This window comes from Arachis hypogaea, chromosome 11 (genome assembly GCF_003086295.3).
Source record: "Arachis hypogaea cultivar Tifrunner chromosome 11, arahy.Tifrunner.gnm2.J5K5, whole genome shotgun sequence".
NCBI lineage: Eukaryota > Viridiplantae > Streptophyta > Magnoliopsida > Fabales > Fabaceae > Arachis > Arachis hypogaea.
This window is the reverse complement of record NC_092046.1, coordinates 60,373,832-60,398,738: the sequence shown is the minus strand read 5'-3', so window position 1 is coordinate 60,398,738 and position 24,907 is coordinate 60,373,832. Positions and strand designations below refer to the sequence as shown.

Here is a 24,907-nt window from a genome sequence, read left to right as displayed (position 1 = left end):
CGGGATATTATCAGGTCCTACTGCCCTGCCATTTTTCATCTGCTTTAGAGCCTCTTTTACCTCGAAGTCTCGAATCCTCCGATAGTAGTCAAAGTTTTGATCTTCTTCCCTTGTGCATAACCAACCAAGGCTCGGAAGAGTCTTCTGTCCCTCATTAAATAAATCATAGAAGTAGCTCTTCTACCTTTCATTAATCCTCTCCTCTTGAGCCAACACCTCTCCATCCTTATCCTTGATACACTTAACCTGATCCAAATCTCTCGTTCTTCTTTCACGGCTCTTTGCGATTCTATATATACCTTTTTCTCCTTCTTTCGTGCCCAAAGACAGGTAGTGACCCTCATATGCTCTTGTTCTTGCTTCACTTACAGCCACTTTTGTCTCTTTCTTAGCCGCCTTATATTTTTCCCAGTTATTTGCATTGCGGCATAGAGACCACTCTTTAAAGTACTCCCTTTTTATCTTTATCTTATCTTGTACACTCGCATTCCACCACCAGGACTCCTTGTCTCTTGGTTCTATTCCTTTAGATTCACCAAAGCTTTATTTTGCTGTTCTTCTAATAACTTCTGCCATCTCCCTCCACATCTCTCTTCCGCGCTTCCATTCCCATCCCACTTTGCCTCTTCTCTTACCCGTCTTAGGAAGCTTTTTTATTCCTCACCTTTCATCTGCCACCACCTCGTCCTTGGGTTCTTCGTATGATGTCTTTTCCTCAACTTTTGCTCAACGCGGAAATCCATGACGAGCACCCTATGTTTTGTTGTCAAACTCTCTCCCGGGATAATTTTACAATTAATGCAAAATTTTCGGTCGACTCTCCTCAACAAGAAAATTCAATTTGAGAGCTTGTCATGCCACTCTTATAGGTTATAAGATGTTCGTCTCTCTTTTTAAAACATGTATTTGCGATGAGAAGATCAAAGGTTGAGGAAAAGTCCAAAATAGTTTTACCCTCGGCATTGATCACCCCGAAACCATGGCCTCCGTGAATATTCCCATATCCAGTCACTTCTCTCCCAACATGGCCATCTAAATCTCCTCCTAAGAAAATCTTATCTCCCAAAGGTATGTCTTGAACCAAACTCTCTAGATCCTCCCAAAACCTTATCTTGTGTTGTTCGTCCGAACCTACTTGTGGTGCATAGGCGCTAATCACATGGAAAGCACCTCCCTTCACCACAAGTTTGATAGAGATGATCCGATCTCCCACCCTTTTAACATCCAGTACGTCCTTCTTCCACTGCTTATCCACAATTATTCCAACCCTATTCCTATTCTTCACATTTCCTGTATACCAAAGTTTGAAACCAGAAGTATCCAACTCCCTAGCCTTGGCATCAACCCATTTTGTTTCTTGTAGGTACATAATGTTAATATTCCTCCTTGTCATGGTGTCCACCACCTTTATGGACTTTCCTGTTAGAGTGCCTATGTTCCATGTCCCAAATTTCAACCTTCTGTCGCTCCGATCTTTACCTTTTACTTTTTGAACTTGCTTATTTACTCTCGTCCGTTCACGAAAACGCGAGAACCCTTGCTCATTTAACACTACATGCGGGCACCGATGCAGCGGCTCTTGCTCATTTGACACCGTACTCGAGCCATACAGCGCGTTGCTTCCGGGCAACGACCTAGTTTTAGCGCAATAATGTCTTTGATTCATGTCATGGGGTTCGACTATATTTTTATGTTGATTGTCGAAGACCTAACACAACCCTCCTCCTTTATCCGGACTTGGGACCGGCTATGTACCGCAAGTGTAACATAGGCGGAATTCACTACCTAAATTTAAATATATATATTTAACTATTACATTTACTATCATTAATAATCTTAATTTTTAACATTATTTATAATATTTCTGTTAAATAAAAAAATTTAAAATACAATCTTATATAATCATAATAGAAGAGATAATTGATAATATAAAGTTCAGGACGATTAACATTTTTACATTTTTTATTCCTTAGCATTGTAATTATTTTTTATTAAAGATTTGAAGAAGGATTATGCTGGTGAAGAAAAGAGGAAATGGTGATTGGGGTTAAAGAAAGGGATTTCAGAGGGAGAGAGTGAGGCTTTAGGAAAGGGGTGCTTTGTATGAGGGGATCACCGTGCCAGGAATCAACGCATGCGTGACATATGACCAGAAAAACACAAATCGAACGGTTCGATTTGTGTACTTTAAATCGAATCGTCCAATTACTTCACCTAAATTTTGACCATCTAATTACTTTGATCCTGACACCAAAATTGCGTAAAGCATTTTGAACCTCTATAACTACGTCTTACATCATTTTCACTTCTATATTTAAATTAAAAAGTGGATTTTTCAAGCTCTAAATCATGTGAATGCCGTGAAATAGCCCATGGTTTCGTTTGCAAATTGCTAGCACATGACATGAATTACTTGAAATTTTACACTTCCTTTTTATAGAGACATTTGACATGTACGAAACTTTTTTCTTCTAAATCGTGAAAGCTTAATAGCCACTTGGGTAGCCTTATAACTTCACTTTGTCTCTTGTCATTGTCTCTCCACTTATCAACCAATATAATTCAAAAAAATAATATAAAGTTATTTTATTTAGTTTTATATATATATATATATATATATATATATATATATATTCTAATAATAATTTATAAATACAAAATAAAATAATTATAAACTAATTTGAGTTGATTTTTATTATTTTTTAAATATTTTTATTTCACGTATAAATGTTTGTATAATTAAGTTTGAATGATTGGATCAATTTGTCTTAATTACATAATATTTAGTTTTCACTTTTTTAACAACTAATACTAAATTTGATAAGAATTACTAATTAATTAATCTATTTTAAATATTTTTAGGATCGATTCAGATTGGCTTTTTTTTTTTGGTGACTGAAATAAATTAAACAAAGAAAAACAAAACAAATAAAACAAGGAACTACCTAAATAGAGGGATAGTCCCGTTTAAGACTACTCTTAAACTCCTCCCAAGATGAAAGAAGCTCCACATGCGAAAGTTGTAACTTCATCGCCATCTTTGCCATAGTATCTGCCACCGTGTTTGCATCTCTCATAATCAAACGAAAGTCAACCCACCAATTCCAATGCATGATATCTCTTATTTTGAGCACCAGTGGATCAATAAACCCAAAACCATCTTGAGTAACAAGATTAAATGCTTCCACACAATCCGTCTCACAAATAACATCTCGTTGACCCACATCCCAAGCTAAGATATATCCTCTCCAAATAGCAAACAATTCTCCTTGAAGAATACTATTACTCTCAATCATTCCCAAACACCCCCTTTGCCAGCTCCCATTACAATCTCTAATAACACAAGCAAAACCAACACTATCACCCGAACCAAAATAACTAGCATCACAATTAATCTTAAAAGTACCAATGGATGGGGGATTCCAAAAACCATTTAGAGTAGAGGGAAAGGACATACGTTGTAATTCAAAGATATTCCTAAGCTCCTTTTCTGAAGTTAATGCCAGACAAATCACTTTTTCCGGAGGCCAAGATTCATCAGGATTAAAGATGTCATTATTCCTTGCTCGCCATATCCACCAAAGTCCCGAAAAGAACTTGAACGGATGCTCTCTGCTATGATACAAGAACCAGTTCTTCAAATCCAAAGGATGACAAGAAATATCCAACCTATGCCAGACAAGCTGAGCTTTGGGACAATCCCGAATACAATGTAAAACCGATTCCTGGCTAGAAAGACATCTTGGACACTTATCCGATGACGACATCCCTCTTCTAAAGCGAAAACTTGCAGTAGGAAGAGCTTCCTTAAGACACAACCAAGCCAAAAATTTATGCTTTTCCGGAACAAGCTGGCGCCAAAGCCAAAGCCAATTCTCCCGCTCCTCCCAACCAAATAGCTGCTTACACAACCACAAGTAACCATTGTGAGAGTTATAGACTTTGGCAGCAGACCCACTCCAATACCAACCCACTTCCGGACCTGCTTGTTCATCTGGATTGTAAGAAAGAATATTATCTTTCAGATTTTGAGATAAAGGAGAATAAAGAGTATCCAAATGCCACCTACCAACCGACCAAATATCCTGTATCCGGAGATTCGAATCAGAAATGTGAACATAATCGATCTCATTAGATAACCGTCCTTCTTTCCTCCAGTTAGAAAACCAAAAATTCTGGTTCAAATCTCCAATACACCAAGCAAACCCATCCTTCAACACTTCCCAAGCCTTGCAAAGACACCTCCAAATGGGAGAGTCCTTGTTCTTAGGATAACTAAAACAGTCATATAGAGATGATCGATATTTGGCATCCAACAATTGGACCCATAGCTTGTTTGGCTGCTGGAAGAAAGTCCAAACTAGCTTCCCAAGAAGAGCAATATTTACACAATAAGGATCTCTAATCCCTAAACCTCCATATTTTTTTGGAGTAACCAGTACCTTCCAACTAACAAGATTCAATCCTCTTCCATCAACTTGTCCTTTCCAAAGAAAATTCCTCATCATAGACTCCAATTTACTAATGATTCCTTTGGGAAAAATAGAGACCTGCATCTGGTACGTGGGAATAGCAGCGACAATAGAATTAACCAAGCAAAGTCTACCAGCCCGATTGAGTAAACTTCCTTTCCAGCTTGCTAGCCTACTCCGAATCTTATCCAGGACACCATTGAAAGCTGAACGAGTCACCCTAGAATGGCTAAGGGTAACTCCAAGATACTTGCCCAAGTCCTGGACAAATCTGATAGAGGATACCCCAGTGAAAACCTCTTTCCTTGTTGCAGAGACATTCTTGGAGCAAAGCGCTTTAGACTTCTCCACATTAATCTTCATCCCAGATGCTTTGCAAAAAGTCTCTAAAACCAACATCACATTTTGCACTTGTCTCTTTGTAGCTTTACAGAATAGAAGCAAGTCATCCGCAAATATTAAGTGGGATATTCTTGGTCCTCCTCTAGAAATAGCAACCGGTTCCCACAATCCCAAATCAACCTGATGACTAATAAAGCATGCCAATCGCTCCATACACAACACAAAAAGATAGGGTGACATAGGGTCTCCTTGTCTAAGACCTCGGCTAGGAGTAAAGTCATTCAGGCGACTCCCATTCCAAAGAATAGATAAGGAAGAAGCAGTGACACAATTCATAATCAAATTAAGTGTAGGAATAGGAAAACCAAAACTTTTAAGGGTATGAGCTAAAAACCTCCAGTCAACTCTGTCATAAGCTTTCTCCAGATCAATCTTAAATGCCAGTGTGCCTTTCTTTGATTTAGTCTTCTTCATAAAGTGGAGGACTTCTTGGGCAATAATGATGTTGTCAGGAGTTCCTCGTCCCGGAATAAATCCTCCTTGAAGCGGGCCAACAATCTCCGCAAGATGAGGACGAAGCCTATTAACAAGGACCTTCGTGATGATCTTGTAAACTACATTGCAGAGACTAATCGGCCTGAAATATTTCATAGATACCAGTGATTCAACCTTTGGAATGAGAACTAGTAAAGTCTCCAACATTCTTGGATCAAGAGGAACACTGGAGAATGCCTACTTAACCATCTTCCAAACATCAAGACCAATGATCTCCCAATATTCTTTGAAGAAGAAAGCTTGAAACCCATCAGGACCCGGAGCTTTAAAAGAGTTCATGTGAAAAACCGCTGCTTTGACTTCCTCCATAGTAACTGGTGCCGTAAGGTTATTGCAAGCTTCCTCATTTAGAGAAGGAAGAGGCACATCACCAAGGCAACCCAAATCAACATCATCCAAATGACAGAATAAGCTTTTATAGAAAGACTCTGCTTCTTGACTCAGAACCTCTGGATCAGTTTCCCACACTCCATCCTTGAGATAAAGGCCATGAATCTTATTATGCTTCCTTCGCGCAAGAGTTTGAATATGAAAGAATCTTGTATTCCTATCCCCGAACCTTACCCACTGCTCTCTGGACTTTTGGAACCATAGGAGCTCTTCTTGCACTAGAGTATTATTATAATCATCAAGCAACTGTTGCTCTTTCTGACGCAAATAAATACTATCCACCACTTCCAAACGCTTTTGTAAATAATTAATCTGCTGCTCTAATTCACATTTCTTAACAAAAATGTTACCAAATACCTTCGAGTTAAACTCTAGTGAATTCTTCTGTACTTCTGAAAGCTTGCCATGAATTCCTCTATTACCAGACCACCATGACTGGTTCACAATATCCCTATACACAGGATGAGTAGCCCAAGCAACAACAAATCGGAAAGGTCGATTCCCTTTAGGCTGAGGACGACCTTTACAACGCACCAGAATAGGGCAATGATCAGACTGAAGCCTATTTAAAACTTCTGCATAAGCCTCTGGAAAGATAGATAACCAACTATTATTTATACAGACTCGATCAAGCTTTTTTGCCACGTCAACATAATTTTTCACCCTCCTGTACCAAGAAAACTGCCTCCCAATAGTCTTCAGATCAAACAAACCACTATCCCCTAATGAAGTAGCAAACATGTCTGCTCTTTGATGAGAAAACTGACAGCCCTTAGATTCATGAGAAAATTTGACTTCATTAAAATCACCAAGAACAATCCAAGGTCCTTGAAAAACCATGGATTGTGCAACAAGATAATCCCAAAGGAGAACCCTTTTATTAAATTGAGGACTGCCATAAATACCACTACACCTCCAAATTAAATTATCAAAGTGAACCTCAACAGTAACACCCTGATCAAAAGCATCAATGAACTTACAACAAACACCCTTCATAGAGGATAGAAACCAAATACCTCCCTTATGCCCCTCTGCTTCTACTATACCAACAGAGTGATACCCCAATCTTTCCCAGAATAATTTTAAATGCTGAAAAGGGGAGTGAGTTTCAACCACAATAAAGAAAACAGGTCTAAATTTCCTAACAAGTTCCTTGCAATGCACACTGACTAACTTATTAGAAGCACCCCTAATATTCCAAACAATCATATTTAAACTATCCATAAATAATAGGGACAGAATAAATAAGAACATAAAACTCTAAACAGAATCACCAACCTCAATAGGTGGTTTGTCCTGCGGTACTGGCACACTCTGATCCTCAATAATTGCCACCTTCGGACCTCCTAACACTGCACCTGCCATGCTTCCATCTACTAAGGTTTCCTCCATTGTGCCACCATTTTTATCAACTGGCGAGTTCTGCAAGGAGGAAGGCCGAGGACGCTTCCGTAGAGAAATTCCACGACGTGCAGGAGTTCTGCGTGATGGAGATGGCGCAATTTCATGTTTTTCTCGCTTCCCCATCCTAATGCCAATTGATTTACCTCCATCACCATGCAAATTGGGTCTTGGAACCCTTCTCGAACCAAACTTGTGCTGCTTTCCATCTTGGTCCTTCAAACCTGATGACTGGCCCATTGTGAATTTTCCCTTACGGAGCACTTGTTGCCAGCCCTCTCCATCATCCATGCATGCCTCATTAACATGACCATCAGGCACGTGAGGAGCCAATGATTTCGTAACCATATCCTTCCCTTTAACAACTCCTAATTTCTCACCCAAATTACGAGGATTCTCACCCAAAACACGAGCTTCTGATTCAGCCTCTTGTTGAATCTCATGATTGTTGTGTGGCACTAGTGTCGGGACTTCATTATTTTTTTCATCACCAAAGGAATTCCCGTTTCCTTCCAAGGACTCCTTCTCCATGCACAACGATTTATCATGCCCATATCGTGCACAAGTAGCACAAATCAACGGTAAACTCTCGTACTCCACTTCATAAGTCACACCCTCCACTATAATATGTTTGATTACAGGCAACTCAAGATTAATTTGAACACAAGCTCGAGCATATTTTCCTCTTTCTGCAAGCTTAGTAGCCAAATCTACTTTCACCGGAATCCCTATTGCAGAAGCAATTCGCAGCATTGCTTGTTCCTGGTAGCACCAAATTGGAAGTCCCGAGACTCGAATCCATACCAGCGTTGATCCAAAGGATTTTTCGCATGGCCTAAAATCCACATCCCATGGCTTTACTGCAACATAGTGACCGTCTATCAACCACGGGCCACCAAGAATGACTTTCTCACGATCCGCAGCAATATCAAATTTAACCAAAAAATACCCAAACCCCACATCCAACAAATCAAACCCTCCTTTGATGCGCCATACTATCCGAAGCTTATGCATGAGAGCCGTGTAGCCATAATGCTTATCCAACACCTTGATCACGATGGCTTCCTTATAAGGTTCAGCTAGACAACTCTTTGCCTCCTTGGTAAAATTGACACTTGGTGGACGAGAATCACCCTGCTTACCTGTCACCGTCGCGATACCATCCCCAGATAAAGACCCTACTAATGCAAAGGCCTTAGACTTTTCTGCACCAATGACTTTATCTCTAAAAGAGACCTTGGATGGCTTTTCTAACCCCTCTCGAGAAGAACCCTCCTTAACACCGGATACACACCCACCCACGCTCTCCCCCTTATCTCTTCCGATGGCATGGCCATCTTCCTCACTGTGTTTCACCCTCAACCGTTCGCCCCCGCTCTCTCCTTCTCTCATTCTCCTTGAGTACGGAGTACGTGATATTCTGATTGGCTTTTAAAAAAACTACTTACTTTTTTATTTTTTTTAAAAAAAAATATAATAGACAAAAGCCATTTATATTTGAAAAGACTTTTTAAAAAAAATTTTAAATATTAAAATATTTTTTGTTTATGCTTTTCTTAAAAATAAAGTATTATTAGCTTTTAAAAAAAATAATTTATTTTTTTAATAAAAATATTTTTTTAAAAAAATATATCCAAACATGTTTAAAACATAATAAAAATACTTTTTTACTCAAATAAATCAACCTAAACAAATACTTATTCCATTCCATCATTTCAGCATTCCACTTTTTCATAGGATTGTCAAAATGGACTAAACACCTCAGACCAGTCCATTTACGCATTTAAACATGCAGATTTTGTTTCTAAAATTAACTTAATTTAAATTACGGGTTAAACACGAGTTAATCAGCCTAGTCCGCGGATTAAATGGACGGTCAATTTATTTTTTAAAAAAAAGTAGCACTTTTTTAGTCAATATTTTTTTGATCCAACCTAAAAATCTGACCCATCAACTAAAAAATATACTATTTGTTTAAGATTTTTGACCTAAAAATAATATAAAAAGATAAACAAACTAACTCATTTAACAACCTACTTTTTTTTTATCGTTCTTTAAACTTTTTCCTGTGTTCGGTCATTTTTTTTCTTTTTTTCATCACCATTCACTCATCCTTCTTTATTTTAAAAATTTTCATTTGTAAAATTTTATTTTTTGAAAATCTTTCACCGTTTCTTAATTTTTTGCTTTCTTGTTGGTCCTCACTTTCTGTTACGGCCCAGCCCAACTGGTGGAGCGGTCGACCCAGCCCACGGGCGACCCGATCCTCGTGATTGGATCAACGCGCGCAACCCGTTTAGCCTCACAACCCGGACACTCACCCTCATTGCCAGCTGCATGACAGTTGTAGGGAAAGAAGCTTCCTGGAAGGAGGTCTTCCCCTGTGGGGCCCGCCCTACTGACAAGATATATAAGGGGAGGGTCCTACCCCTCCCCCAAGGTACATCACGTATTCTTTATCCTCATACCACCTGCACCCCTTCTGACTTGAGCGTTGGAGTGTTATTACAGGTGGCACCCCCCTCAACTCACAAGGAGCTCGGGAAGTCGGTGACCCTCACCCCTCGCGTTCTAGGCCCGAATCGAGACCAGGCCCTACCTTTCACCGGACAAGCATCCCTGAACCGTCCGGTAACCGACCTACCATACATTGGAGTCGTCTGTGGGAACATGGACTTTATTCTGGCCACAGGCACTCCCACTCGTGAGCGCACCAGATACCCCCCGCGGCAACCCGAGAGAAGACCCTTTGGAGGAACAGGTAGTGATAGCGCAAGAATAATACAAGAACTGCGCCACAGAGTGCAAAACCTAGAACGGGAACTAGCCAGCAGAGAATGCTATCAGCCAACTCCCAGTCAAGAGCATTCCCGATCTCCTCAAAGGAGAGAGGGAAGTCTCCGAAAAAGTCACTCCAGGCGCACTCCAAGCCCCCGAACAGAGTCTGAGAGCCAGGAAAGAAGGGAGGTGCCGAGAAGACCACGTGATCCTGTGATTTACTCTCGATCACCGACGAGAGAAGCAGCAGAAGATGACCGAGAAGACAGCAGAGAAAGACCAAGGAGAAGACGACCACAGCAAGAAGACAACAGACAAAGGTCAAGAAGAAGCCGATTACACAGGGAAGACAGTAGAGAAAGAACGAGAAAAAGGCAACAAGCCTGTGGTCATGGGAGCAACCCCCTTCCACCACTCGATCTTGGAAGTCCGGCTACCGAAGCACTTCGACAAGCCAACAGACATGAAGTACGATGGGACCCAAGACCCCCAGGAGCACCTAACGGCCTTTGAGGCTAGAATGAACCTGGAAGGGGTGGGCGATGAAGTGAGGTGTCGCGCTTTCCCTGTAACCTTAGCTGGGCCGATGATTCGTTGGTTCAATGCCCTCTCTCAGGGCTCCATAACCGCCTTTGCCGACATCAGTCGCGTTTTCTTGGCTCAGTTCACCACGCACATCACTAAAGCGAAACACCCGATCAATCTACTAGGAATAACACAAAAAACCGGTGAGCCAAATCAGAAGTACCTGGACAGATTCAACGACGAGTGTTTAGAAATTGACGGCCTAACTGATTCGGTGGCCAGCTTGTGTTTGACCAACGGGTTATTGAACGCGAATTTCAGGAAATATCTTACCACCAAGCTCGTTTGGACAATGCAGGAGATTCAGAACGTAGCCAGAGAGTACATCAATAATGAAGAAGTAAGCTAAGTCATGGCGGCCAATAAACGGCAGCCCGCCTACTCCAATCCTCGACCATCAGGCGGCGGGAAAAGGTCGAAGGAGCACTCCAAGGACGGAGGATCAGCTAAAAACTTCAAGCCGTTTCTCCAGGTAGGGAAGTTCACCAACTATACCCCCATATCAGCTCCAATTGTTGAAGTCTACCAGTAGATTACCGACAAGGACATCTTGTCGAAGCCTCGACAACTCAAGGACAGAACGGGAGGAAACAAAAACCTCTATTGCGATTACCACAAGGGTTATGGCCATAAGACCCAAGACTGCTTCGACCTCAAAGACGCCCTAGAGCAAGCCATCCGGGAAGGAAAGTTGGCTGATTTTTCCCACCTTATAAGGGAATGAGAAGGCGGGAACATGATCGATCAAACGAGGACAAAATTCGTGCCGTAAGACAAAGACGGGAGCACAAAGAGGATAATGAGCGTGGCCTCACTGTAGTGAATGTGGTGATCGGAAGGGATGTCCCACCAAGATCAAAATCGGCTAGCAAGAAAGATGCCAAGGTCTTAGCTATGTCCTCTGGATCCACGCCGCCCTCCCGAAGGGTACCCTCGATATCATTCGGGCCCGAAGATCAATGGTTTGATGAGGTCCCGGAGAACCCTCCGATGGTGATCACGGCCAGGGTGGGCACCGGCCTAGTAAAACGAATCCTGGTGGACACGGGAGCTGATTCCAACATCATGTTCCGCAATGTATTTGATGCTCTGGGCTTACGGGACACCGACTTGAGGGGCCACCAACACGGCGTGGTAGGCTTAGGCGATAACTTCATCAAGCCCGATGGAGTGGTTTCCCTTCCAGTCTCCATTGGCGGAGGTCGGGGGAAGAGGTCGCTGATGGCGGAGTTCATTGTCTTAAGGGACTCCATGGCCTATAACCTCATATTGGGAAGGAAGACCATCAACGAGTTTGGGGCGGTGATTTGCACCAAACTACTATTAATGAATTTTGTGGCTGATGATGGGTCAGTGGGGACCATCAGGGGAGATCTGAAGACGGCGGTCGCATGCGACAACGCCAGCCTCTCCCTGAGGAAGAAGTCTAAAGAAGCATCTGGCGTCTTTCTTGCCGACCTGGACGTCAGGGTTGAGGACAAACCCAGGCTGGAACCAGAAGGGGACCTTGAAAAGTTCAGGGTCGGTGACTCAGATGAGAAGTTTACCTCTGTAAACAGAAATCTACCCCTTGATTTGAAAGAACCCCTGATGGAGATGATCAGAGCTAATGGTGACTTGTTTGCCTGGACTCCGGCTGACATGCCGGGTATAGACCCCCAATTCATGTCGCACCAATTAGCCATAAGACTGGAGGCAAAACCAGTGGTCCAAAGGAGGAGAAAAATGTCCCAGGAAAGGGTGAAAGAGGTGGCTGAAGAACTGAAGATTGATGGTTTAGAAGTTATAGTAAACTCTCGTTGCAAGTATAGTTACTAAACCAAGCAATCAACCTTTCTTACAAACGTTTTGGTTGTCACAAGTAACAAACCCCTTAAAAATTGATAACCGAAGTATTTAAACATCGGGTCATCTTCTCAAGGAACTGCAGGGAAGTATGTTCTTATTATTGGTTATGGAGATGGTAAATCGGGGTTTTGAAGATGAGGAACAAGTAATTTAAATTGCAATTAAAATAAGTAAAAGACTGTAAAATAAATAAATAACTGTAAAATAAACTTTTGGCAAGGTATGAGAAATTAGAAGTCCTATCCTAGTTATCTTTATCAATGATGATGAAGGTTGAATCTTAATACCACTCAGTTAGTCTTTACTTAAAGTAAAGAAAGGTCAAGTGACTAATTAGTTTGATCTTCAAATCCTAGTTAATCCATAAGGAAAGATTGGGATTATTGAAGTTCAATTCAATTAGCAAAGATAACAATTATCAATCATGTTGAGTTTGATAACTCCTGAGTTACTGATTTCTTAACCAAGACCAAAAGGGGAAAAAGTAAATCTGCTGGAATAAAAATGTCTTTAGATTGGAAATAACAATAATGTAATTAAAAGAAAGCAATCATAAACTGAAATACCTCAAATAACATTAATCAAAGGAATTGTCTGTAACATAGAAGAATTCATAAATTAAATTGAGAAAATAAATAAAAGGAAAATTGAACCTGATAAAAAGAAACAATCCTAAAAGCAAGAGAAATCCTAATCCTAAATCCTAAGAGAGAGGAGAGAACCTCTCTCTCTAAAAACTACATATAATCCTAAAATTGTGAATATGAAAAGCTTAATTATGAATGGATGCATTCCCCCACTTTATAGCCTCTAATCTGTGTTTTCTGGGCCACAAACTGTGTCGAAAACAGCCTAGAATTCGCTGGTTGCGAATTTAAACACGCTGATTTTTCGTCACTGCGATGCGTCTGCGTGAAGCACGCATTCGCGTCGCCTAGCATCAGGGAAAGTATGGCATATTATATTTCAAATCGAAGCCCCGGACGTTAGCTTTCCAACGCAACTAGAACCGCGTCATTTAGACCTCTGTAGCTAAAGTTATAGCCATTTGAGTGCGAAGAGGTCAGGCTGGACAGCTTAGCAATTTCTCCAACTTCTTGTATTCCTTCCACTTTTGCATGCTTCCTTTCCATCCTCTGAGCCATTCCTGCCCTGTAATCTCTGAAATCACTTAACACATATATCAAAGCATCTAATGGTAATAAGAGAGGATTTAAACATAGGGAACTTAAGGCCAAAGAAGCATGTTTTCAATCAAAGCACATAATTAGGAAGGCAAATGTAAAACCATGCAAATAGTATGAATAAGTGGGTAAAGAGTTGATAAAAACCACTCAATTGAGCACAAGATAAACTATGAAATAGTGGTTTATCAACCTTCCCATACTTAAACATTAGCATGTCCTCATGTTAAGCTCAAGAGAAGCTATAAAGATGAAGAGGAATGGTAGATTAATATGAAATGCAACCTATCTATATGAATGCAACTACATGCAAAATGTTTCTACCTACTTGGTTAAAAGTAAACAAATCTTTTAAGAACAAATATGAACTGGATTTTACTAATTCAAATTACAAAATAGAGTACAAATAGACTTGCAAGAAGAAAATAGCTCATGAAAGCCGGGAACAAAGAATCGAGCATCGAACCCTCACTGGAAGTGTATACACTCTAATCACTCATGTGTTTAAGGTTCGATTCTCTCAATTCTCTATTATCCTTGCTTTCTAAGGCTTGCTCTTCATCTAACAATCAACAAAAATTTAATGCACAGATACACATATCAAGAGGTCTTTTAAGGGTTGTAATGGGGTCAGGGTCAAGGTAGGATTTGTATTTGGCCAAGTGGACTAAAATCTGAATCCTTAATTAACTTAAACTTTCCACCTAACTTAGACAATCCATGTAATCATAATAAAAAACCTAACTGTCCATTAACTATATTTTCCACATATTCATGCATTCTAATTTCAAGTACAGTACATATTGATGAGATATTTTGGTGAGAAACGAATCTCTCCCAAAACACCCAAATCTAACCGGCAAGTGCACCGGGTCGCATCAAGTAATAAAAACTCACGGGAGTGAGGTCGATCCCACAGGGATTGAAGGATTGAGCAATTTTAGTTTAGTGGTTTGATTTAGTCAAGCGAATCAAGATTTGGTTGATGGTTTTGTAACTTGCAGAATTAAATTGCATTGAAGTAAAGAGAACAAGAAATAAATTGCTGAAACTTAAAGAACAAGAAATTAAATGACAGAAACTTAAAGTGCAAGAAATGTAAATTGCGGAATCTTAAAGTGCAAGGAATGTAAATTGCTTGAAATGTAAAGGGGATTGGGATGTGGATTTGTAGAAATTAAACAAGGAAAAACTAAATTGCATTGAACAGAAGAGAAAAAGGGAATTGGGATTGAACCGGAAATGAAGCAGAAAAGTAAATGAACATAAGGAAGCAAGAAACCGAATGTAAATTGGAGATTTGGATCTCAGGACCCAGAGACTAGAAAACCAAGTCTAGATCTCAATGCCTTCCTAGATCCAACAAGAACAATTGCAAGGAAATTGTAAATTGCAAAGAGAATAGATGAAGAGTAATGAACCGGAAATGAAATTAAATCAACAGTAAAGAAACAGAGAGATCCAAGATTGAGATTGAAACAGAATTTCTTCAATTCTCCAATCCAAGATCCAAGACAAAATTAAAATGAAATTGAAAGCAAAGAAATTAAAGTTCACTCAAAAGCTCTCCCAAAAACTATTATGAAAATTCCAAAAGGAAAGCTCTCTGAATAACTTGAATTCTATCCTATTTATACACTTTCAAAAATGATCTTCAAGCCTTGAGTTGGGCCCTTGCTCTTGGTGGAATTGGGTTGAAAGAGGCCTTGGTTGATTGCTCTTGAAGTTTGAAGAAGAACCAAAGTGAACCAATTGAACCGGTTTTGAGGTTAGCCAAAGTTGGACCTAAAGTTTGAGCCAAAGTTAGAGGTCTAACTTTGGCTCCAACTTTTCATAGCAGCAAGCAAAATTTACTGGTATGCACGTTGGTGCCAACGTTAGGGGTCTAACTTTGACCCTAACATTGGCCTTGCTTATATGCTAGTGGCGCCAACGTTAGCCTCCAAGTTAGGGGGCTAACGTTGGCGCAAACGTTGGCCCCTCTCCCTTATGCTTTCATGTGCCAACGTTAGCCTCCAAGTTAGGGGGCTAACGTTGGCGCAAACGTTGGATGGTCAGGGAGTAATCCTCATGCCTAACGTTAGCCCTCACGTTAGGGGTCTAACTTTGAGGCTAACTTTAGGTCCAACTTTTTGCTTCATGGTTCATTTTCATTTATTCCATTGTCTTCTCTTTACTCCTAGCTATTCCTTCTTGCTTCAACCTTTCTCCAAGATTTCTTCACCTATCATTGATCAACCAAACACATCAAAGCTATGCTCAAAATCATGAGATATTCATTCTTTCATAATATGTGACAATTATAGCATAAAACCTCATGAAATAGCATGAATTCATACATGGTTGATTAAATCAAAGGAAGCATGAAAATCTACCCAATTGGCTTGCTTATGGATCAAGAAAGTGCATAAAACCTATTGAAACCAAAGGAAAAAGGCATAGAAAAACATGACATGATGACATGTCATCACATATGCATTGCTTTCACCATTTACTTTGGGGTATTTTGTCCCCTTTTTATTATTTGCTATTTTTCTCTTCTTTTTCTCTTTTTCTTCTTCTTTTTTTTTATATTTTTTTCTTTTTTCTTTTTTTCAATGCATATGATTAAATTTTTGAATGCATGACATGTCCAAAACATTTCTTTCACATTTTCAGAAAATTCTAACATACTCAATTCTCAAACCAAATGTTTTCAATCCCAATTTCTCCACACTTAATTCATGAGCACTCTCACTAGTCTAAGCTAACCAAGGATTCGAATTAAGGACATTATTGTTTTTCGCTTAGAGTTAACGATGTGCTAAAGTAAGAATAAAAGGGATAAAATAGGCTCAACATTGGTTTGCAAAGGATAATGAAAGGGTAAGGCCATATGGGTATGTAAGCTCAGTGAAACAAAGGCCTCAATCATATAAGTGCATGCATACATCAAACCATGGAAATATAGAATTAAGCAAGACAAACATCAGAATTTTAGAGAGAAAAAATACATACTAAAACAAAATTTTTGGTTGATAAAATGCAACCAATTCAAATAGGCTCAAAATCTCACAGGTTTTGTGTTTTCGAGCTCTAAACAATGTTCCAGTATAATATTTCTTCAAACAAGTGTAACATTAAATTTTATTCAAATTAGTGAAATGCTATAAAAGGTTTCTTAAAAAAGAAAATATTACTTTAACCAAGTGGTAAAATATGCACAAAAATCAAACAAACATGCAAATGCAGCAACTAATAAGGAAAATAAATCATTTGTGTTGAGATAGGAAGGTACTAACCTACGGAGATCGGTATCGACCTCCCCACACTTAAATATTTTACCGTCCTCGGTGCATGCTGAGATGTGCAGGTGGACGGGTTATTTCAACTGACGCTTTTCTCATCAAGGAATGTGCGTAGGAACTTGTTTGTCTCTCCCATGTAAACGTCTTCCGGTTCTCTTCCTGGTGGCCATCCTGAAAGAAAAAGGGAAGGAAAGTAATCCAAAGCAAAGATAGAAAACAAATAAAACTTGGGTTGGTTAATGCTAAAAATGAAGGTCTCAATTACATGGTAGCTACAACATGCAAGTGAGAAAACAATAGAAGCACATGGCATACTAGTGGTGCAAAATTTTGTGACAATGAAGGAGAGAGTGTGGGTAAGGAGAGATAATATAAATTCATGTCAACGTAAAAGTAATACAGGTATAAAAGATTGGCATTGATATAAATAATATTACCTATTCAGAATAAAACAAGTCACTAAGCACCCAAAATAATTCAAGAGAAGATGCAACAGCTAAATAAGAAAATTTGAACACCAAAGGAAAAATAATGAATTTAGAAAAGAAAATAAAAATATGCACAAAATTAAAATGTAATGAATGAAATATGCAAAGAAATTAAGTAAAATAAAATGAAAGATAAGAAGAATGAGAAGGGAAAGGAGGGAAGAAGAAGTAAGTAAGAAAGGAGGGAGGAAAAATTAGGATTGGGGAAGAAAAGATAAGATATTTGGCAAATTAGGATAAGCTGTGCGGCGCAAGCGACGCGGACGCGTGGGGCACGCGGTCGCGTGACTTGCACTTATACGGATTGACGCGGTCGCGTGGGTCATGCGGTCGCGTGACACAGTTTATGCTACTAGCGCGAGGGCAGCCTCGCGCTCGCACAACTCTCTGTTCGAAACTTAGTATTGCCAAAATCCAGGGTGACGCGGTCGCGTGATCGATGCGATCGCGTGAGTGGCCATCATGGGGGTATGACGCGGACGCGTGAGCCATGCGTCCGCGTGGTAAGGCTGTGCGTTCAACACCAATCCAGAACCACTCCAGCATAACTTTCAGCTATGCACCCTTTTGACGTCAATTTTCATGTCACGCGTCCGCGTGAGTGACGCGGTCACGTGGGGTGATTTGTGACAAAGACACGTCTCCAGCCACGCTCTCGCGTGACTTTCTGCTCGATTTCTTTTGTTCCCAATGCACTGGTGACGCGGACGCATCAGCGACGCTACCGCGTCGCGTGCGTGTGTTTTTTTTTTTTATAATGCAGTTTGCAGAATGCAATCCTAATATGAATGTTATGCAGAACTCCAGGTTCAATATAATAAAATAAAATAAAACTCAAAAACAAATAAAACTAAATAAAAAATGAAAAAGGAACGATCATATCATGGTGGGTTGTCTCCCACCTAGCACTTTTAGTTAAAGTCCTTATGTTGGACATTTGGTGAGCTTCCTTTTATGGTCGCTTGTGCTTGAACTCATCCAGGAATCTTCACCAATGTTTGTAATTCCAATGGCCTCCGGGATCCCAAACTAGGCACGTAAAGCCTTTCAGCAGCTTCAAACAGATTCTTAGGCTCCCGGGGTGTTGGATGTTAGAACAGATTCCAGGATCCCAAATCTTGCTTTTGCACCCGTCTTCTTGTTGATCATTATGATTCCATCCGGGTAGCAAGCAATCTGAATTCTCACTAAAGCGGCCAAACAACTTCCTAGACCTAATCAGTTGAGCTTTACACCAACCCTTGCATTTAAACTTCGAGCTTCTAACCATAATGAACCTTGCAGGACAATTCTTACCACTGACCATCTTCCTCTTACTCTTTATGCCACAAAGAGCTCTAAGCTGACCATCCGTCTCCAGTAGCCCATATTCAAGTGGAATTAGAAAGCTAAGGGATATGAATTTTACCCACTTGAATGTTGTGAAGGATGATGGCAACTTAGGGGGAGGGGTCTCCAATAACTTTGGCAAGGTGATTCCAAGCTCCACTCCCTTGTGCTCTTTGACAACTTCCACCTCTTTGCAAACTTCTTTGATTTTAACCTCTTCTTCATTACTTACCAAGGGCATGGGAGGTTGTGCTTCTTCTTCTTGAATCTCCATCTCTTGATCGACCTCTTCCAGGTCTTCAACTATGATATGCCTTGGAGGTTGTACACCCTCCTCAGCATCAATTTTAATCGCCTTGGAAGGAGGTTCTATAACCTCACTTTCCCATGGAGGTTCAGCATCTCCTAAGTCTGCAACCACTTCTTCCTCCTCAATGGCAGGCGTAGCTTCTTCCAATTGTTTCAATATAAAATCGTACTACTCACTGTCCACCGGAGTTTCTAATATCTCCTTCATGCTACGTTCTTCATTAGATTGCCCACATGAGGTCATGTGGATTCCTTGAGTGTCCGAACGTCGGGAAGGTAATCGATTTATCGCTTGATCCAGTTGGCGAAGGGTTGCTTGAAGTTTTGCACATGTTTCCATGAGACGATCCCTTGATTCTTGTTGCGCTCGGCTATCATAAGTAGGATCATAGTGCTCTTGGATTGATGGATATGGAGATGACAAATATTGAGGTGGTGGTTCTTGGGAGTAATTGGGTTGGAATTGGGGTGGTTCTATATATGGTTCATATGGCTCATAAGGTGGTTGGTATGGTGGATGAGGGTTAGAATCATGTGATGATGTCTGGTAGTAGGGGGCTTGTGAGTATGGTGATCCAGAGTTGTGTTGAGGAGGCGGTTCATAATCATAGGTGGGCCTTGTTGGTAACTACAAGGGGGTCCACTATAGTCATCATTTTGGTATGCATCACAGAATGGTTGTTGGTTATAGTGCATTGGAGGGGGTTTTTGCCAAGAGGGTTGATTAAATCCTTGTGGCTCCTCCCATTTTTGATTGTTTTGACCTTGATGCATGTTTCTGTGATAATTTCCATTCCTTGCAACAATATTGGAACTAAACTTAAAGCGAGAGGGGTGAGAACTCATAATAGTAAATAAAAATTAAAAACGAAAATAAAAACAAATTTTAATTAAAAGGTTATTGAAATTAAAATTTTTGAATTTGAAAAATTAAAATTTGAAATTTGAATTTTTAAATTTTGAATTTTGGAAATTAAATATTGAAATTTGAAATTTGATTTTTGAAATAAGATAAGATAAGATTTTGAAAAAGATATTATTTTTGAAAAATATTTGAATTTTGAAATTTAAAACTAAGATAAGATAAGATAAAAATTTTAAAATCAAAATCTGAAATTTTTTCTTTGTGGAAAATTCGAAAACTCAATAAAAATAAAGAGAAAAAGATATTTTTGAATTAAATGAGGAAAGAGAAAAACAATAAAATGATACCAAACTTAAAATTTTTAGATCAAAACGAAGAAAACAACTAAGAACAACTTGAAGGTCAAGATGAACACGAAGAACAAATTTTTGAAAAATTTTTAATAACTAAATAAAAACCAATAACCTCTTAATTTATGAAAAAGCAAAAATAAAAACAAAAATAAAACAAATAAACAAGCAAAAAAAAAAATATTTACAATAACCAATAATAAGGTATACGTTTGCAATTCCCCGGCAACGGCGCCATTTTGAAGAACTGAAGATTGATGGTTTAGAAGTTATAGTAAACTCTCATTGCAAGTATAGTTACTAAACCAAGCAATCAACCTTTCTTACAAATGTTTTGGTTGTCACAAGTAACAAACCCCTTAAAAATTGATAACCAAAGTATTTAAACCTCGGGTCGTCTTCTCAAGGAACTGCAGGGAAGTATGTTCTTATTATTGGTTATGGAGATTGTAAATTGGAGTTTTGAAGATGAGGAACAAGTAATTTAAATTGTAATTAAAATAAGTAAAAGACTGTAAAAAAAATAAATAACTGTAAAATAAACTTTTGGCAAGGTATGAGAAATTAGAAGTTCTATCCTAGTTATCCTTATCAATGATGATGAAGGTTGAATCTTAATTCCACTCAGTTAGTCTTTACTTAAAGTAAAGAAAGGTCAAGTGACTAATTAGTTTGATCTTCAAATCCTAGTTAATCCCTAAGGAAAGATTGTGATTATTGAAGTTCAATTCAATTAGCAAAGATAACAATTATCAATCATGTTGAGTTTGATAACTCCTGAGTTACTGATTTCTTAACCAAGACCAAAAGGAAAAAAAGTAAATCTGCTGGAATAAAAATGTCTTTAGATTGGAAATAACAATAATGTAATTAAAAGAAAGCAATCATAAACTGAAATACCTCAAATAACATTAATCAAAGGAATTGTCTGTAACATAGAAGAATTCATAAATTAAATTGAGAAAATAAATAAAAGGAAAATTGAACCTGATAAAAAGAAACAATCCTGAAAGCAAGAGAAATCCTAATCCTAAATCCTAAGAGAGAGGAGAGAACCTCTCTCTCTAAAAACTGCATCTAATCCTAAAATTGTGAATATGAAAAACTTGTTTATGAACGGATGCATTCCCCCACTTTATAGCCTCTAATCTGTGTTTTCTGGGCCGCAAACTGGGTCAGAAACAGCCCATAATTCGCTGGTTGCGAATTCAAACACGCTGATTTTTCGTCACTGCGACGCGTCCGCGTGAAGCACGCGTTCGCATCGTCTAGCGTCTGAGCAACTATGGCATATTATATATTAAATCGAAGCCCCGGACGTTAGCTTTCCAACTCAACTAGAACCGCATCATTTGAACCTCTGTAGCTAAAGTTATAGCAGTTTGAGTGCGAAGAGGTCAGGCTGGACAGCTTAGCAATTTCTCCAACTTCTTGTATTCCTTCCACTTTTGCATGCTTCCTTTCCATCCTCTGAGCCATTCCTGCCCTGTAATCTCTGAAATCACTTAACACACATATCAAGGCATCTAATGGTAATAAGAGAGGATTTAAACATAGGGAACTTAAGGCCAAAGAAGCATGTTTTCAATCAAAGCACATAATTAGGAAGGCAAATGTAAAACCATGCAAATAGTATGAATAAGTGGGTAAAGAGTTGATAAAAACCACTCAATTGAGCACAAGATAAACTATGAAATAGTGATTTATCAGTGGCCAAGCAAACGGCCAACCTACTAGAAGCGGGCTTCATTTGGGAACTCGACTACTCGACTTGGCTGTCGAACATTGTCTTGGTTAAAAAGCCCAGTGGGAAATGGAGAATGTGTGTGGATTACTCTGATCTTAACAAAGCATGTCCCAAGGACTCCTTCCCCCTTCCCAACATCGATGCTCTTGTTGACGCGACGGCAGGTTACCGGTATCTGAGTTTCATGGATGCCTATTCTGGGTACAATCAGATATCGATGCACCGGCCAGATGAAGAGAAAACGACGTTCATAACGCCAAGAGGGACATACTGTTACAAGGTGATGCCGTTCGGGCTAAAGAATGCAGGGGCTACGCACCGAAGGCTGATGAACAAGGTCTTTAAAGACCTTATCGGCAAGACGGTAGAGGTATACGTAGACGACATCTTGGTCAAAACTACCGAAGCTAAAGACCTCGTCGGCGACCTGGAAAACGTCTTCACCTCTCTGGGACGGCACAGTATGAGGCTCAATCCACTCAAGTGTGCCTTCGCAGTCGAAGCTGGGAAATTCTTGGGGTTCATGATAACCCAAAGAGGCGTGGAGGCCAACCCAGAAAAGTGTGAAGCAATCCTACAAATGAAAAGCCCGGGAAGTGTGAAAGACGTCCAGAGATTGGCGGGCAGACTCACCGCGCTATCCCGCTTCCTCGGTGCATCGGCGGCCAAAGCGCTGCCCTTCTTTAACCTGATGAAGAAGGGAATCGCGTTCGAGTGAACCCTGGCTTGCGAGGAGGCTTTCAAACACTTCAAAGAGATGTCTCGGCACCACCTATCCTCACGAGACCTATGGATGGAGAAGCGTTGTACTTGTACTTGGCGGTAATTGATGAGGCATTGGCAGCGGTCTTGGTGCGAGAAGACGGGAAAACCCAGCAACCAATATATTTTGTGAGTAAAGCACTACAAGGAGCATAGCTAAGGTATAGCAAGCTGGAGAAGGTGGCATATGCACTTCTGACCTCCTCGTGCAGGTTGCGGCAGTACTTTCAAGGACACCATGTAATCGTCAGGACTGATCAGGCAATCCGACAAGTGCTCCAAAAACCTGATCTGGCGGGTAGAATGATGACTTGGGCTGTCGAACTCTCCCAATACGACTTGCAGTATGAACCCAGGCACGCGATCAAAGCTCAAGCCATGGCTGACTTCCTGATAGAAGTCACAGGGGACCATGCTGAGACTCCGAACACACGGTGGAGGCTCCACGTGGACGGAGCATCCAACCAAACGTTCGAAGGAGCAGGAATCATTTTAGAAAATCCAACTGGAGTTGTATACGAGCTGTCAGTCAAGTTCAAATTTTCGGTGTCAAACAATCAAGCAGAATACGAGGCCCTGCTGGGCGGCCTAGCTCTGGCAAAGGAGGTCGGAGCTACGAGGCTAGAAATATATAGTGACTCACAGGTTGTGACGTCGCAAATCATTGGTACCTACCAAGCCAGAGATTTGTTATTACAGAAGTATTTGGAGAAAGTCAAAGAGTTAAGTAAGCAGTTTGAGGAGGTCACGGTCTAACATGTCCCGAGAGAGAAGAACACACGGGCAGACCTTCTATAAAAATTGGTAAGCACAAAACCCGAAACGGGGAACCGATCTCTCATCCAAGGTTTGATAAAGGAACTGGTAGTGGCATTGCATCTAACCCAAGTAGATCCTTGCTGGATGAGCCCAATCATCAATCTCTTAGAAAAGGCTAAACTCCCCAGCAACGAGAAGGCAGCAAAGACAATAAGGCGAGAAGCGGCCAAATATGCAATCATACAAGGCCAGTTGTTCAGGAAGGGGATCAGCCAACCCCTGTTGAAGTGCCTGCATCCCGACTAAACGGACTACGTGCTCAGAGAAGTCTATGAAGGATGCTGCGGTCACCACATCGGGAGGAAGGCCCTAGCCAGAAAGCTCGTTAGAGCCGGTTACTACTGGCCCTTTATGATGGCGGATTCTAAGGAATTTGTGAAGAAATGCAAAAGCTGCCAGGAGAACGCCAACTTTCATAAGGCACCAGCAGCCGATCTGAGTTTGCTGACGCCTTCACGGCCATTCTCGCAATGGGGAATCGACCTGCTACGACCTTTCCCAGTGAGACCAGGGCAAGTCAAATACCTAGTCATAGCCATTGACTATTACACAAAATGGGTGGAGGCGGAGCCGTTGGCCAGCATCTCCTCGGCCAACTGTCGGAAGTTCGTGTGGAGACAAGTGATAGCCAGGTTTGGAATACTAGAGGTTGTCATCTTCGACAATGGGACACAGTTTGCCGACAAAAAATTTGGAGAATTTCTGGCCGGCCTAGGCAAAAAGCAAAAGTTATCGTCTGTGGAACATCCCCAAACTAATGGCCAAGTGGAAGTGGCAAATAAGATCATCCTGCAAGGCCTAAAAAAGCGACTTGATGAAAAGAAGGGAGCATGGGCTGACGAGTTGGCCTCAGTCCTCTGGTCTTACCGCATAACTCAGCAGTCGTCTACTGGGAAAACGCCCTTCCGGCTCACCTACGGGGTAGATGCAATAATACCCGTAGAAATCAGTGAGCCGAGTCCACGACTACTCCTAGGAGGAGTCGAAGAGGGCATAGAAAAAGACTTGGTGGATAAAGCCAGAGAGATGGCCTACTTGTCGGAGACAGCACTAAAACAAAGAATGGCCTTCCGCTATAATGCGAAGGTACTCAAAAGAGAATTTGAACGGGATGACCTGGTTTTGCGGCGCAACGACATAGGACTACCGACTCCGGGTGAAGGAAAGTTAGCGGCAAACTGGGAAGGCCCATACAGGGTGAAGGAGGTCCTCGGCAATGGCGCCTACAAGCTAGAGCGGCTGGATGGCAAGGAAGTTCCGAGGACCTGGAATGCGGGCAACTTAAGGAGATTCTATTCCTAGTAAGCAGGAAGCACCAACCGGGTAGATGACCTGCCGCTATAAATGGTTTAGTAAGACCCGCGTTATTTTGTGTTGAGTTATTTGCTCTTGTCAT

At 40.6% G+C, this 24,907-nt stretch overlaps 2 protein-coding genes across 2 annotated transcripts; both read left to right on the top strand.

Moving 5' to 3' along the window:
- The first annotated feature begins 10,458 nt into the window (after window positions 1–10,458).
- On the top strand, window positions 10,459–10,872 carry LOC140176127 (uncharacterized). The gene has a single exon (XM_072206011.1). The coding sequence runs from the start codon at window positions 10,459–10,461 to the stop codon at window positions 10,870–10,872; it is 414 nt and encodes a 137-aa protein (XP_072062112.1).
- A 371-nt stretch (window positions 10,873–11,243) lies between these two features.
- LOC140176126 (uncharacterized) lies at window positions 11,244–22,648 on the top strand. Its single transcript, XM_072206010.1, has 2 exons — window positions 11,244–12,297; window positions 21,894–22,648. The coding sequence occupies exons 1-2, from the start codon at window positions 11,244–11,246 to the stop codon at window positions 22,646–22,648; spliced, it is 1,809 nt and encodes a 602-aa protein (XP_072062111.1).
- The last annotated feature ends 2,259 nt before the right edge of the window (window positions 22,649–24,907 follow it).

What these genes read in the sequence shown, in the direction of transcription:
- LOC140176127 (XM_072206011.1), top strand. Translation starts at nt 10,459, where the DNA reads ATGAACCTGGAAGGGGTGGGCGATGAAGTGAGGTGTCGCGCTTTCCCT.
- LOC140176126 (XM_072206010.1), top strand. Translation starts at nt 11,244, where the DNA reads ATGAGAAGGCGGGAACATGATCGATCAAACGAGGACAAAATTCGTGCC. An exon ending in TGAAGAACTGAAGATTGATG is followed by an intron (nt 12,298 to 21,893) that starts GTTTAGAAGTTA and finishes GTGATTTATCAG; the next exon opens with TGGCCAAGCAAACGGCCAAC.